This window comes from Rhinolophus hipposideros (genome assembly GCF_964194185.1).
Source record: "Rhinolophus hipposideros genome assembly, chromosome: 10".
NCBI classification, from domain to species: Eukaryota; Metazoa; Chordata; class Mammalia; order Chiroptera; family Rhinolophidae; genus Rhinolophus; species Rhinolophus hipposideros.
Window position 1 is genome coordinate 75,803,769 of NC_138056.1, and position 12,852 is coordinate 75,816,620.

Below are 12,852 nucleotides of genomic sequence, written 5' to 3' on the forward strand. Positions count from 1 at the left end.
AACTAAAGACATTCACGAAAGAGGACTTCCAGAACTGCTTCAGAAAGTGGCAAGAATGATGAGATAAGTGTGTTCGATGCAAGGGGGAGTATTTTGAGAGGTAATAATAGCAATGTGTCTTTTACTGTAATAATTTTTTTGTTGTTTAAACATTCACCGTAGTGTTTGATCCCACCTCATACTCATCTTTGGAAAGAAGCCATGTGATAAATAGGCTAGGACATATGATATGATATAACACAATAACAAAACATGTAAATATACAAATAAATGTATAATAGCAAATCCAAGATATTGAGATCATACACTTTATGCATGAGAACTTATTGGCTCTAACCTGCCTTGTAGTTGTGCTAGTAATGTTACCGTGCTCAGGTCCGGCTGCCTGCTGCATGAAAAAGTTAAAAATTGAGAGACAAGGCTGGTGGAAGGAAAAGAAGGTTTATTCAGTATGCCGGCATTCTGGGAGGATGGCAGACTCCTGTCAAAAGGCCATCTCCCCATTCCTAGAATGGTGAGAAGTCTTTATAGGCACACAGGAAGTAGAACAAAGGAAAGGGGGAGTTGGTCATATGACTCTTCCAGGAGAACATCTCCTGGGGTCCAGTTTGTTCTGCGATGGTTATCTCGAATCCCGTCTTGTGGGTGATTCATATGTCATCTGACAGAGAATCACAGTCAAGAATTGCAGCCTGGTTGCTGGTGTCCGGAGGGCTGACTCAGTTTCTTGCAAGTTAGTGTTCTGCTGATTAGTTAGATTATCAAGGTATGCATGTAGCCTTGGGAAAGCAGAGTGATTAAATTGGGCAGTGAGGGAGAGAAACAGAGAGAAAACAGCTGAATATCAGGTGGATCAGACTGCAAACTAGCTATGTCTAACCATGTTATTGATTCCCTGAGTTACATCTTTACAGTCACAGTCCTATAACAGCCATTTATATCCAATTCTGCAGCTTCCCTACAATTATAGAATCCTAACAATGAACTTGCATTAACTCTTGTCTTGCAAGTTTCAGTGGCAGATGTCTGAGCATCTGTATAAAGATGAATAAGTAGAAAGTAAAGGCTAAAAATTCCAGTTTTTAATTCTTTTGTGTTTATTTATTGGATTATTCAATAAATATTTAGTCACGGCTTGCTGTGTGTTCAGGAAGTCTGGTACTCTGCTTCGGGAGCTGACAATACAGTGGCAAGGCAACTAGGATGCAAAAAAGTACAGAGACATGCAAGTGTTCAATAATTCAGGCTCTAGAAAATAATACCTATACTCACTCAACACGTTACCATGCTGGATCATGGGGGTCTGAAACTAGGTGGAAGCCTAGCTCTTTCACTCACCACTTTACAATCACAGGCGAGTTTTGTTGTTTGTTTGTTTTACCTTTGATGGCTTCAATTCCTTTTACTGTAATATGAATATAATAATAGCTCCCCTCTTGGACACCTGTGGTGATTAAATGCGATAATTTATATGGAAGCCTCCCGCACAGTGGCTGTCACATGATACACACTTAACATTTATTTATTTATTTTTTTTTTTAAAGAGAATTTTTTTTTTTTTTTTGCCTTTTTTTTGTTGAGAGCCCGCTGGCCCATGTGGGAATCGAACCGGCAGCCTTCGGAGTTAGGAGCATGGAGCTCTAACCGCCTGAGCCACTGGGCCGGCCCCACACTTAACATTTAATTGTAGGCCCAGTTTCCTCCTCTGGGAGCAAAGTGCTGTTACAATGTGCAAGGTTCCCATAACATTCAGCAGCACTATGAAGGTACCAGACATAACACAAAATATCGTCTCCATCTTGCATAAAGTTATTGTCAGTTTGAATGTGGAATCATAAATCCTCTTCTAATTATTTCTTTTTAATCATGTGATGGATCCTGAGAGAAACAACAGAAGGAAAGGGCAAAGGTAGTGAAAGGGCAACTGACACATGAGAACTATGATTGGGGACCCTTCAGGCTGAAATACAGAGGCCCCATCAGGTACATGACAAGAAATTCAATAAAATTTGGTAAATGCAGAGGTGACACTGGTGCTTTCTCAGGTGGTTTGGGTAAAAGGCACAAATGGATTTTAAAAAGATGAACCTAGGAAGACAGAAAAGCCCTGATTGGCACTTAAACTCTAAGTGGATCTCCAAGTAGACAGCTAGTCTTTCTACAGCACCTTCTTTAGAGGGACTAACTGGTAAGAGATCACTCGCTGTGATTTGAATCAGTATGGGAATTATACATCATTAGTGTTATTTAGACAATTTATTTTTTAATTCTGTTGTGACTGTGTTATTTAGACAATTTATTTTTTAATTCTGTTGTGACTCTGTGACTCTGTGTCAGGAATTTATGTGAGAATAAATTCCTGGATAGGAATGTTACAGTGCTCAATTTAAAATATTTATAAAAGGTTGTCTTTTATTCTAGATTGGGTAATCTCAATCATAGCCGTTCAAGGAGTTTAAATGGGCTTTATTATCTAGCTTGGCGTGTGTCATGCAGGGTGTCTCGTGGGGTCTCAGCTCCCGCTCCCCACATAGGAACGCAGGACATGGTGAGGCCAAAAAGGAACTCCCAAGGAGCCATAGGTAGGGAAGTCATACCACTGTATTCTCGCTGGTGGCTGGGGAGACACACGAAGTAGGATCCACACAATCCACAATTCTCCATCCACTTTTCTACCTGCCAACCAGCCAACCAACCAACGCAGTCACGGCAGTTATATCAGTGGCCAGTTGGCGAACCGGTTACACCCGACAGCCAACCAGTCACAGCAGACGACCATCCAGTCACAGTTGATGGTCATTTACTACCCGAGCCAGCACCTTTCCACGTGAGCCCGAGAGCCTGGAAACTGCACTCCTGGCTCTGTCCCTACAGCTTGACAATATGTATACAGAAACTGGTGCTATTATTTTGCTGCCACTCTGAGTTCTAAAGATGTGTTATTTTTTGTTGTTGTTGCTTGCTTTAGTTTATCACTTTTCCTTATCTGATCTTCCCTTCCTCCAGAGTTCTTTCTATGGTTTAACTTTACTACTAACAAAAGAGCACAGTTTTTGCCGTACACCTGCTTGCTTTTTCTAATCCCTGCCCCTCCCTTAGTCTTGGCAATGGGCTAAGCCCAAAACAGGTTCTGATGTCAGGGTAAAGGCTCTCAAAAAACATCTTTTTAGAAGATCAACAGGGAGAGGAGAGGCCAGGCCCTGTAAAGCTGCCGTGGCAGTCACTGACCAGGGTTTTTTCTGTCTTTACTCCACCCTTCCCTGGCTGAGAACTCACCATAGTTGTCCTAAAGCTTTCCCTCGAGAATGAGCCATGTGAAATCTCCACCTGGAAGTATCACCTTTCTGGAGCAGGAAAACAAAGGGGCAACACTTTCCTGAGATGGTGAGTTTCCAGGGTGTTGCAGTATTTTGAAAAGGTTCTTGGTTGGACAGACTGATGCAGCTTCCATATGATATTAACGGGATGTTTAAGCTCTGACTCGGGACACAGTTCCTGACCCATGCACTACATTTGTGCTTTTTCTGTGTGTGGTTGCTGGGCAACATGAAACAAAAATGTGTTTGAATTCCTGTGTGGGAGGAAAACTTTATGTTGCTTTGATCTCCTATAATTCAAGCAACAAATCCGCTTTTACAGGATTCAGAGTAATTGAACAATTTGTTCCAGGGTTCACTAATGACTTAACTTGAGAGACCAGGATAGGGTGGGGGATTTGGAGAATATTTGGCAAGAGGTCCTTGAAACCAAGAATGGAGGGCTGACAGAGATCCGGACACTTAGCTATCTAGAAGGCAGAGCAAGGTGCAATAAGATGGGTCGGGTACAGGAAGGTGACAAAAGAACCGACAATATGTATACAGACGCCAAGGAAGTAAGAAAAGTAGAGAGAAACTGTGAGTGATGAGACAAAAAGGGGGTGAAAACAGCACAAAGAGGAATTTATGCCCTTGGCAAGAGGAGCTGATAACGGGAATGATTGTGAGAAATATTTGAGATTTTTCTGACAAGAAAATGGACACTATAACCCCTGTTTTATGGTTTCAGGGACTTGCTTGCTTTCACTGCTCTCTTCTCAATCATCTTTGAATGACCATTACCACCTTTTTAAGTGGTAAAGTCACTTTAAGCTTATATCAATTGTATTGCATATTAATGGAGTTAATAATTCCCAGAGACAATGAGACAGACACTGGGCTTCAGAACGGAAGCGTGAGTTCCCATCCCAGTTCAACAGCTCTAGTCTGCAGAGTTCAGTATCTTCTCTGTCAATAAGGACGTCAGGATCTCTGCAGTGTTGTGAGGATTAGCAATGACTGCAAAATCCTGGGAGATAAATAGGAGGTCCATACATAGCATCTGCTGTTATTATTTGTTATTGTCGTTATTTCACCTGGAGACAGGGAGATTGATGTTTTAAAACCCTTTTCAGTTTTATAAGATTTCTCAATGATTTAAATCTGATGGGAATAAGTCTTTTGACTGAACATTTTAGACTAGAAGATATCTTCAAGATAATCCTCATCTGTGTCCATGTTTTTCAACTGTGCACAACAAACCATTGCAAAGTTTATAATCTTGAAAGGACTTGTGTTCATTAGCTCAGTTCTGTGGGACAGCCATTTGGGCTGGGCTCAGTGGGGTGGTTCTCCTCCTGGTCTCACCTGGGATCACTCATTTGGCTCCAGTGGTCTGATGGCTCGACTGTGTCTGATCTAAGATGGCTTCACTCGCCTGTCTGGCAGTTGGGGATGGCTCTCAGCTGTGCCTCTCTCTGTGCAAGATCTCATCCTCAAGAAAGTTAACCCAGGCTTCTTTACATAGCAGTATCAAGATACCAGAAGGAAGAGTGCAGAAGCTACAAGGCCTCTTAAGGCCAAGGCTCAGAAGTCTTACAATTTCACTTTATCACTTTCAACTGGTCTAAGCAAACACAAGGTGAGCCCAGATTCAAGGGGGTGGAGAAGTGACAGTCACATTGCAAAGGAGTGTAACTTCAGGGATGAGGGGCCTTGTAGAGGCCTTCTTTGTAAACAGCATACCACATTATCTAACCTTCTTTTACAAACAAGGAAAATAAAGCCAAGAAAGTTAAATATTTGGCCAAGATCGTCCAGCTAGAACCTGACCTTCGTCCAGTGCTCTTTCCACTATCAAATGGCAACTCAAGACTGGGCTAGGATTTGATTCACAGAAAGCAGACAAGTGAGGTCAAGGAATGAAGATAAAGGGACAGCTATCATTTACTGAGCACATTCTAAATGGGTAGTACATAATTAATTACTCATGAGAATAAAGATGACAAAGAGGAAAAAGACATGCTCAGAATAAAGGTGAAAAAGAAAAGTGAGTAGCAAAGGTCAGAAAGGGCACAGGTGGGGAAGATTAAGAAGAGGAGAAGAGGGATGTGGTTCATTACTCAAGAATGGAAAATAACGGAAAAATAAATTTAACTCCAGAGGAGGAACCTCGGAGGACAGACTCATTCAGGAGGTGCTAGAATGGAATCCAAGGCAGCACATGGCAGACTAGATTCTTGTGAATGAAGGAAGAGCATTTTGACTTGGAGCAGAGGGCTGAGACTATATGGCCCAGTAAAAAAAGACCTGATTTAATGTAGTCAAATTAACCAGCCTAGGGGTAGAACAGATTACAAGTACAGACAATAGTCCCTCATGAAACATTGAGTCAACTGGACTAATGAAGCAAACAAGCTGCGCATGTGTAATTTATCTACATGTATGTCGTTTATATCCCTGAAGTTCCTCTCATTGGCATAAAGTGGACTGTCTGCTCTAAATGGCTGAACTATTTATGTTTTGCTTCCTTGGTAATAAGTAAACACAATGCTAATTTTTACTACCTTACCCTTGAATTTTCTGGCTTTACATGTTCCCCACTTTCCTGACAACCATCCCAGGATCATTCTTGAAATATTTCTGCTTTAGAAGCTGCTGGATTTCCTTAAAATGTTACCCTTTCATATACCTGCATGTACCTAATGTCTGAGTTTCATTTCTCAGTTTTCATGAGACAAATATTAGCATATGCACATCTACAAATCAATTATGTTTTACCTACTTCTAATCCATAGGTTTCTATGGCCCAACGTTCAACTTTAATCAGAATGAAAGTCAGAAACCTGGGGGAAATATTTAAAGCAATGAGTTCATATTTTTATTAAATGTGCCTCATTCCAATGAAAACTATGATGCATTGATTCATAAACTGATAAAATGTACAACTGCCAAAACACAAAATGTAATTAGTAAACAGACATGGGAAAGTGTTCAAACCGCACTCCTTATCAAAGAAATGTAGCATATTTTATTAAGGAAACAAAAATTCTTAAAAGGAAAATAGCCACCCACAATTATAAACATGGTCCCTTGAAAGTATTAAATTCAGAAAATAAAAACACTCAAAATAGTAATACGTAGTCTCCCAAGATTGTCTAATGGCAATCGTACATTGCAGGCATCGGTAATATTGCTGCAGCCATTGTGAGAAGCATTTTGGCAGGGTGTATAAAAAAATCACAGAAATGTTTAGACTTTTTGACCCAGTAATTCTACTTCAGTGTCTTTCAGAAGCACTGTAAAAATAGAAAATGCACACTGATGTTTATTACAGCAATATATATAAGAAAGAATATCTCAATGTTCTACACCAGAGAAATAGTAAATAAATTATGGAAAACCTACCAGCTCGAATATTATGCAAATATTTAAAAATTGCTCCAAAGATGAGTAATATTGAAGGTGTTTATATATAATGTTGGATTTTTTGTTCTGTTTGTTTTAGATTATATAAGCATTGTATCCATGAATTGCATCTTCTATGCACCTTGTAAATCAGAAATCTAGAGTCTTCCTTGACATGTCTCTGCCCCTAACCCTGCAAAATCACATCATTACTTGGTGGACACTAGGGGTCAATTTTATCTACTAAGTAGCTCTGAATACTTTCTACTTTTCTTTACCTTCACCAACACCATCCTGGTCCAAGCAAATACATTTTTCTCCCAGACTCTACAAGTATCCTCACTATTCTCCTGTTCTCCACTAGAATAAACTCTCCACCTGCAGCTAGGATGATCTTTTAAAAATATAAATCTGATGTGTCATTGCCCCTGCCATGTCATCTGTGCTTTCTCATTGCTCCAGGACTAAATGCCAAACTGCTTAACCCAACCCCAAACACTGCATGAGCTAGCAGCTGCCTCCTCCTCTCCCCTTCAGTTTGCCTTCTCCATCTCCATGCTCCAGCCAGGTAGACCTCATTTCAGTTTCTTGTTTCTTCCTTGGGGCACTGGCTCTGCAGCCACTACCCTTCTGCCTAAAAAACTCTCTCCCCTGCCCACTATCCCTTTGCCTCAACCTTTATCCTTCAACCTCTCAGGAAAATCTTTGTTGAGGTTTCAGACCAGGTCCCCTTTTTATATGCTCTCATAGCATCTGTTGGCTTTTTTATTGTTTGTCCCCCGCCCCCCCCCCAGCAGAATATAAATTACATGAGGGCAAGGACTTGACTTGTTCACTGCTTTTTACCCAGAATTCAATCATGTGTTGAATAAGTAAATCATACTTACCTCTCTTTATTACCTTACATCCACTATCATAATTAGACCTCTGTCTCTCCCATTGGACGGTAAGCTCTGTGATAAAAACCATATCTGCTCTGCTCACATTGTATCTCCATGTCTGCACCATAGGAGGCCTTCCACCAATATATATTGAATAAGTTTTATTACAACCATGTGAAAAATCGTATCCCGTATTTTCACTGTAAGCATTTTTGCCGTAAACATCTTTGCTGCAAATATTTTCACCATACAACTAATTGGCCCTAAGGTAGTTTCATCGTAAAAGACAAACTAATAAAACATAAGAGAGGGACACTAAAAAGGGCATGATGAAACATGAAAAATTAATAACAAGGGCCGGCCCGGTGGCTCAGGCAGTTAGAGCTCCATGCTCCTAACTCCGAAGGCTGCCGGTTCGATTCCCACATGGGCCAGTGGGCTCTCAACCACAAGGTTGCCAGTTCAATTCCTCGACTCCCGCAAGGGATGATGGGCAGCGACCCTTGCAACTAAGATTGAACACGGCACCTTGAGCTGAGCTGCCTCCCCGATGGCTCAGTTGGTTGGAGTGCGGGCTCTCAACCACAAGGTTGCCGGGTTCGACTCCCACAAGGGATGGTGGGCTGCACCCCCTGCAACTAGCAACAGCAACTGGACCTGAAGCTGAGCTGTGTCCTCCACAGCTAAGACTGAAAGGACAACAACTTGAAGCTAAACGGCACCCTCCACAACTAAGATTGAAAGGACACAACTTGACTTGGGAAAAAAAAAAAATCCTGGAAGTACACACTGTTCCCCAATAAAGTTCTGTACCCCTTCCCCCAATAAAATCTTAAAAAAGAAAAATTAATAACAAAATTAAAAAGACTTTATTGTGAGAAATGAAAATACATGTCTCCCAAGTCTAGGATGCATGTGTCTAATTGAGCTTTGCATTGCGCTGTGAAAAACCACACAATACAATCTGATGGCGCAGTCCGATCTAGTGTCTGAACAATGCTGTTGTATCTGAATTAGCTACAGAAACTGAATTAATGCCCTGGAAGACTGTTGTGAATTAGTGACTGTTTCTTTTATATTTGCCATAGTTGGTCGACTTTTGGTTTTACCAGGTGGGAAATGTTACCACAGACTCAAAGAGGTCCACTGGGGCAGCCGGTTAGTTCAGTTGGTTAGAGTACATGCTCTTAACAAGATTGCCTGTTCGATCCACGATCCCGGCTTGGGATGGTGGGCTATGCACACCGCAATTAGATTGAAAATGGCAACTAGACTTGGAGCTGAGCAGTGCCCTCCATAACTAGTTGAAGGACAATGACTTGACTTGGAGCTGATGGGTCCTGGAAAAAATACACTGTTACCCAATAAAATGGAAGAAAAAAAAAATGGATCCGCTGGCCTGCCTGCATCCAAGCAAAAGAAGACACAAGAGCAGGCATTTGTAGTAAATAAAATAAAAGTTTATCCAAGGAGTTGGCACCAAGTCGGAGACACAGGTGAGCCTAGTGCTCTCAGAAACGTGGCTCCCCATGGCCTCTAGCAGCCGGGTTATAGCAGCCAGGTTCTATAAGGGAAAATCATTAATCATGGTTACTGTGGGAGCTGGGGTCACTGGCTCCGCGGATGATCGGCGCTAAGGCAGCGAGCAACGGATGATGGCTTCAGGTCCTAGTGTCAGTCAGGGTATGTTCTGCCCGATTCCCAGGGGGTGCCCTTCATGGGGCCGTTCTGCTTTCATGAGTCTGGAAGCTGAAACATAACCGAGGCCAAGGTGTTATCTTTGTTTGACCAAAACCTTATTCTCCTGAGGGTTGGTTATTGTATCTGGGTCATGATTGATTAGACTGGAAGTTTCATTTTTAAGTGAGTTTGATGCTGTCCAGAACCTAATATCCTGGGGGCTTAATGATGCTTTTCATTAAGCTTAATTCATTAAAAGCTTAATGATGCTTTTTTCATACTGTGGACACACAGTATATGTACAGGTAGGAGGGTCTGGGGGAAAACTGCAAGTGAGTTAAAGTTCTATCAGGATAAACAAAGTTTAATCCTGGATTAAAGCAAAATGCATGCTAAGGACATGAAGTTCATGTGTGGTTACAGAAGGATGACTCAGCTCAATGAATGATTTGCAGACTAAAATGTTCTCATAGTCTAGTATAGTGTGCAAACTGGTTTTCAATCTGGCTTTATATGTAGTTGTTTTCATCCACTATTTTAAGACTACCATGTCTACTGCTCACTGTAGAGTCCATTATGAAGTTTAAGATTCATATAATCGAAAAATAGGAGTACTGCAAGAATTTTGTCGATGGAGAAATGAAACCAAACTGATAACTAGCTTAAATACATTATGTCTACCAAATCTAAACCGACTATCAACCAGTTATTTTATCTTTTACGGCAAAACTGCTTTATGGCCAATTAATAGTGTGGCAAAAATGCTTGCGGCAAAGACGTTTACTGCAAAAATACTTACAGCAAAAATACCTAGAGCCATGAAAAATGCAGAGGTACAATCACACCAAAAGTGTAATAGAATTGTGTTAGGATTATGAAAATATGACTTATTTTTTTCTCTAAGAAAAAATATAATGGAAAAAAATGAGAATACGAATGAAAATTCACAATTAAACAAAAAGAAAAAATAGCTCCACATATTGTACTTATTGAATAAACATAATTAGGAAGCTAAAAATAGAAATGATAACTGTAATTATTTTACTCTGATATTCGGTGTTTTCATTTTTTTCTCTGGTGTGTCCAACTGGGTGCCATCTTTACATGCCTTATAATCATAGATAAAATGTTGTATTTTGTTTTTCCTGCTTCATGTTATGTCACATGCACTTTTCCAAGATATTACATCACCTACATACTTATTTTTAACAACTACATACTGTTCAGTTAAATTATGTACTTTGGGGGTGGTATTGCTTTAAGATCTATTTCCTGGAGGAGAATTCAAACTGCATGAATATTCAACAGAGGTGTAGATTTCTGACTTCACTGGAAGTTAGAAAAGAAACAGGCAGAGATGAATATGTGTGCAAGCATGGAATGAATGTTTGAAGTGGAATTAAATGGTGTGGTTATTTTAAAAGAAAGTTTGTGTTACATTGAGCCTTTAGAGGGAAAAAAAAGCTATGTTTATTAAAGAGTTTCTAAGACTTTACTATTTTCTGAAATGAGATGGATGTGTTAAGAAGTGGAGGTGGGGGTGGTACTGAATATGGGAGTCTGATATTTTAGGGGAACTTCAAGGAAGTGGAGGTCCTGCAGAAATGTAAGACATTACAAAACGGAGGCAGCCAGTACTAGCTAGCAGCAGGTACCTGTGGTCTCCTAGTCTGTTAGTAAGAGAAGCTGCAGTAGCGACAGGAGTGCCCAGGTGCCAGAGGGTTGGCAAAGGCATAGTGGGAAGCACTAGTGCAAATTATGTGGGATGGACGTAATGCTTGCTACCTAATGCTTTTTAAAATGCAAGTCTGGGCAGGATGGCCTTTGGCTTCCTTCTCAGTTATTTCATAAAATGACAGTATCATAGCCCCAAGGAGGAGCCTGTGTTGCGACCATCTCAGTTCATTGCTTTTAACCTCAAGTTTGCCACTCTGCAGCTGTCTTGCTCACCACCTTCTTAGTAATACAAAGTCCCTAATATTTGTGCTTCACAGAGCACCCTGGAAAACAGGGCAACCGCTGCAGGGTCACATGAAATTCTTTCCCAAACAGCAGAACTTCTCAAACTTGGAACCCAACAAGCATGACTTTTTCATCAGTGCTGTGCCAAACTGGCTGCTTTATGAGAATTGTCATCATGTTCTTCAAACTCTCTTTTTTGCTCTCTTTGCCCCAGTCCAAGACTATGTCCCTCTGGATTGAGCACCTCCCATTTCCAAACAGTTCTAGGGGCCTCTTGAAATAGAGCAAAATGATCTCCTTTAAAATAAGAATCACAACTAATGTCTTAACTAAGGACTTAGAGCAGCATTTTTATTTGAAAGAGGACTAAGCAGGAGAGGATAGGGGAGAAGGAAGAAGTAATGACAGAATTTCAGTTCTGGTATTCTGAAAGTGAGAGGCAGACATATTTGTACTCTAGATTTCCTTTTCTATCTATCTCAAATCATACTGTCTCTTACTACCTGAGCATAAGCCCTGTGCTCATTCCTAGGCTTTTATGTTTAAAGAATTCCATTATTTAAGACCATTACGTTCAATCATATGTAAGCTTTTATCTTTGACCACTGGATGGGCAAGTATTGTAAGGACTCTGTCTGTTGTATTCATTGTTGAATCTCCATTGCCTACACACGACTGGTACATGGACATTGCTCAATACACATGAATGAATGAAGGAATGAAGGAATAAAGGAATGAAGGAATGAGAACTAGAAGATTCTAGATTCTCCATGTCATTAAAACATCTATCATTCAATTGCATTATTAGGCCAGGTTTGTACAATGTCCAACCCAGTTTGTCCTCACCGACTTGATTATTTTAACTACTAGAAAAACTTTTAGATTATCACTGTATGTGGAAGAATACAGCTTATATATATAATATATATTATATATATAATACATATATAATATATATATATATTATAAGCATATATATGTATATATACACATACATATATATGTATATAATATGTATATATGGTAAAAAGGAAATTCTGACTTGAACCATTTTTCTCCCCCTAAACTTACAGTTTATGCAACTTCTCCATTAGGTAAAGTTTGGCCCAACACATGTGTCTGCACTTGATGTGAAGAAATTTAAAGGTGCATTGATATTTTTCTTTATTTCAGCAAACTCCAGAAAACAAAGAGGGATATCAGATGGCTTCAAGGAGTGACTGGTGAATGGTTTGAAGAAATTCAAAGAAAAAAGTTTTGCAATGAAACAGATGTTAGCCAAATGTTAAAACAACCCCTTACATACAGGCTAAAGAAGGGGATGGCAGAAAATGGTAAGAAAAGATATTTACATCTAATATTTTTTCTTATGGCACAGTATTGTAGATAATGGCTCAGTGGATCTCCAATTTAATCAATCCATGTTTAGGACTACTTTTAAATCGTAAGATACAAAAGTTTCATAAGACAACACACAATAAAAAGAATGAACCTGAAAGTGTACTATAATGTCTGGGGGTGTGCTTTAAGAATTAGTCAAGATAGCATAGTGGTTAGGAACACAGATTAGATAGAGATACAGATATAGACATAGATATATCCGGATTCAAATCTCTACTCTTGTG

At 40.0% G+C, this 12,852-nt stretch overlaps 1 protein-coding gene across 4 annotated transcripts in view; it reads left to right on the plus strand.

Moving 5' to 3' along the window:
• EXPH5 (exophilin 5) overlaps positions 1-12,852 on the plus strand; it is a 72,952-nt gene that overhangs the window by 29,750 nt on the left and 30,350 nt on the right. For 3 of the 4 annotated variants that reach the window (XM_081063545.1, XM_081063546.1, XM_081063548.1), the window contains exon 2: positions 12,401-12,561. In XM_081063545.1, coding sequence (XP_080919671.1) covers positions 12,401-12,561 — 161 coding nt within the window. Of the gene's footprint in view, positions 1-1,678; positions 2,281-2,337; positions 3,385-12,400; positions 12,562-12,852 lie in introns of those variants that run through there. The other variant, XM_081063547.1, reaches the window with a different exon arrangement.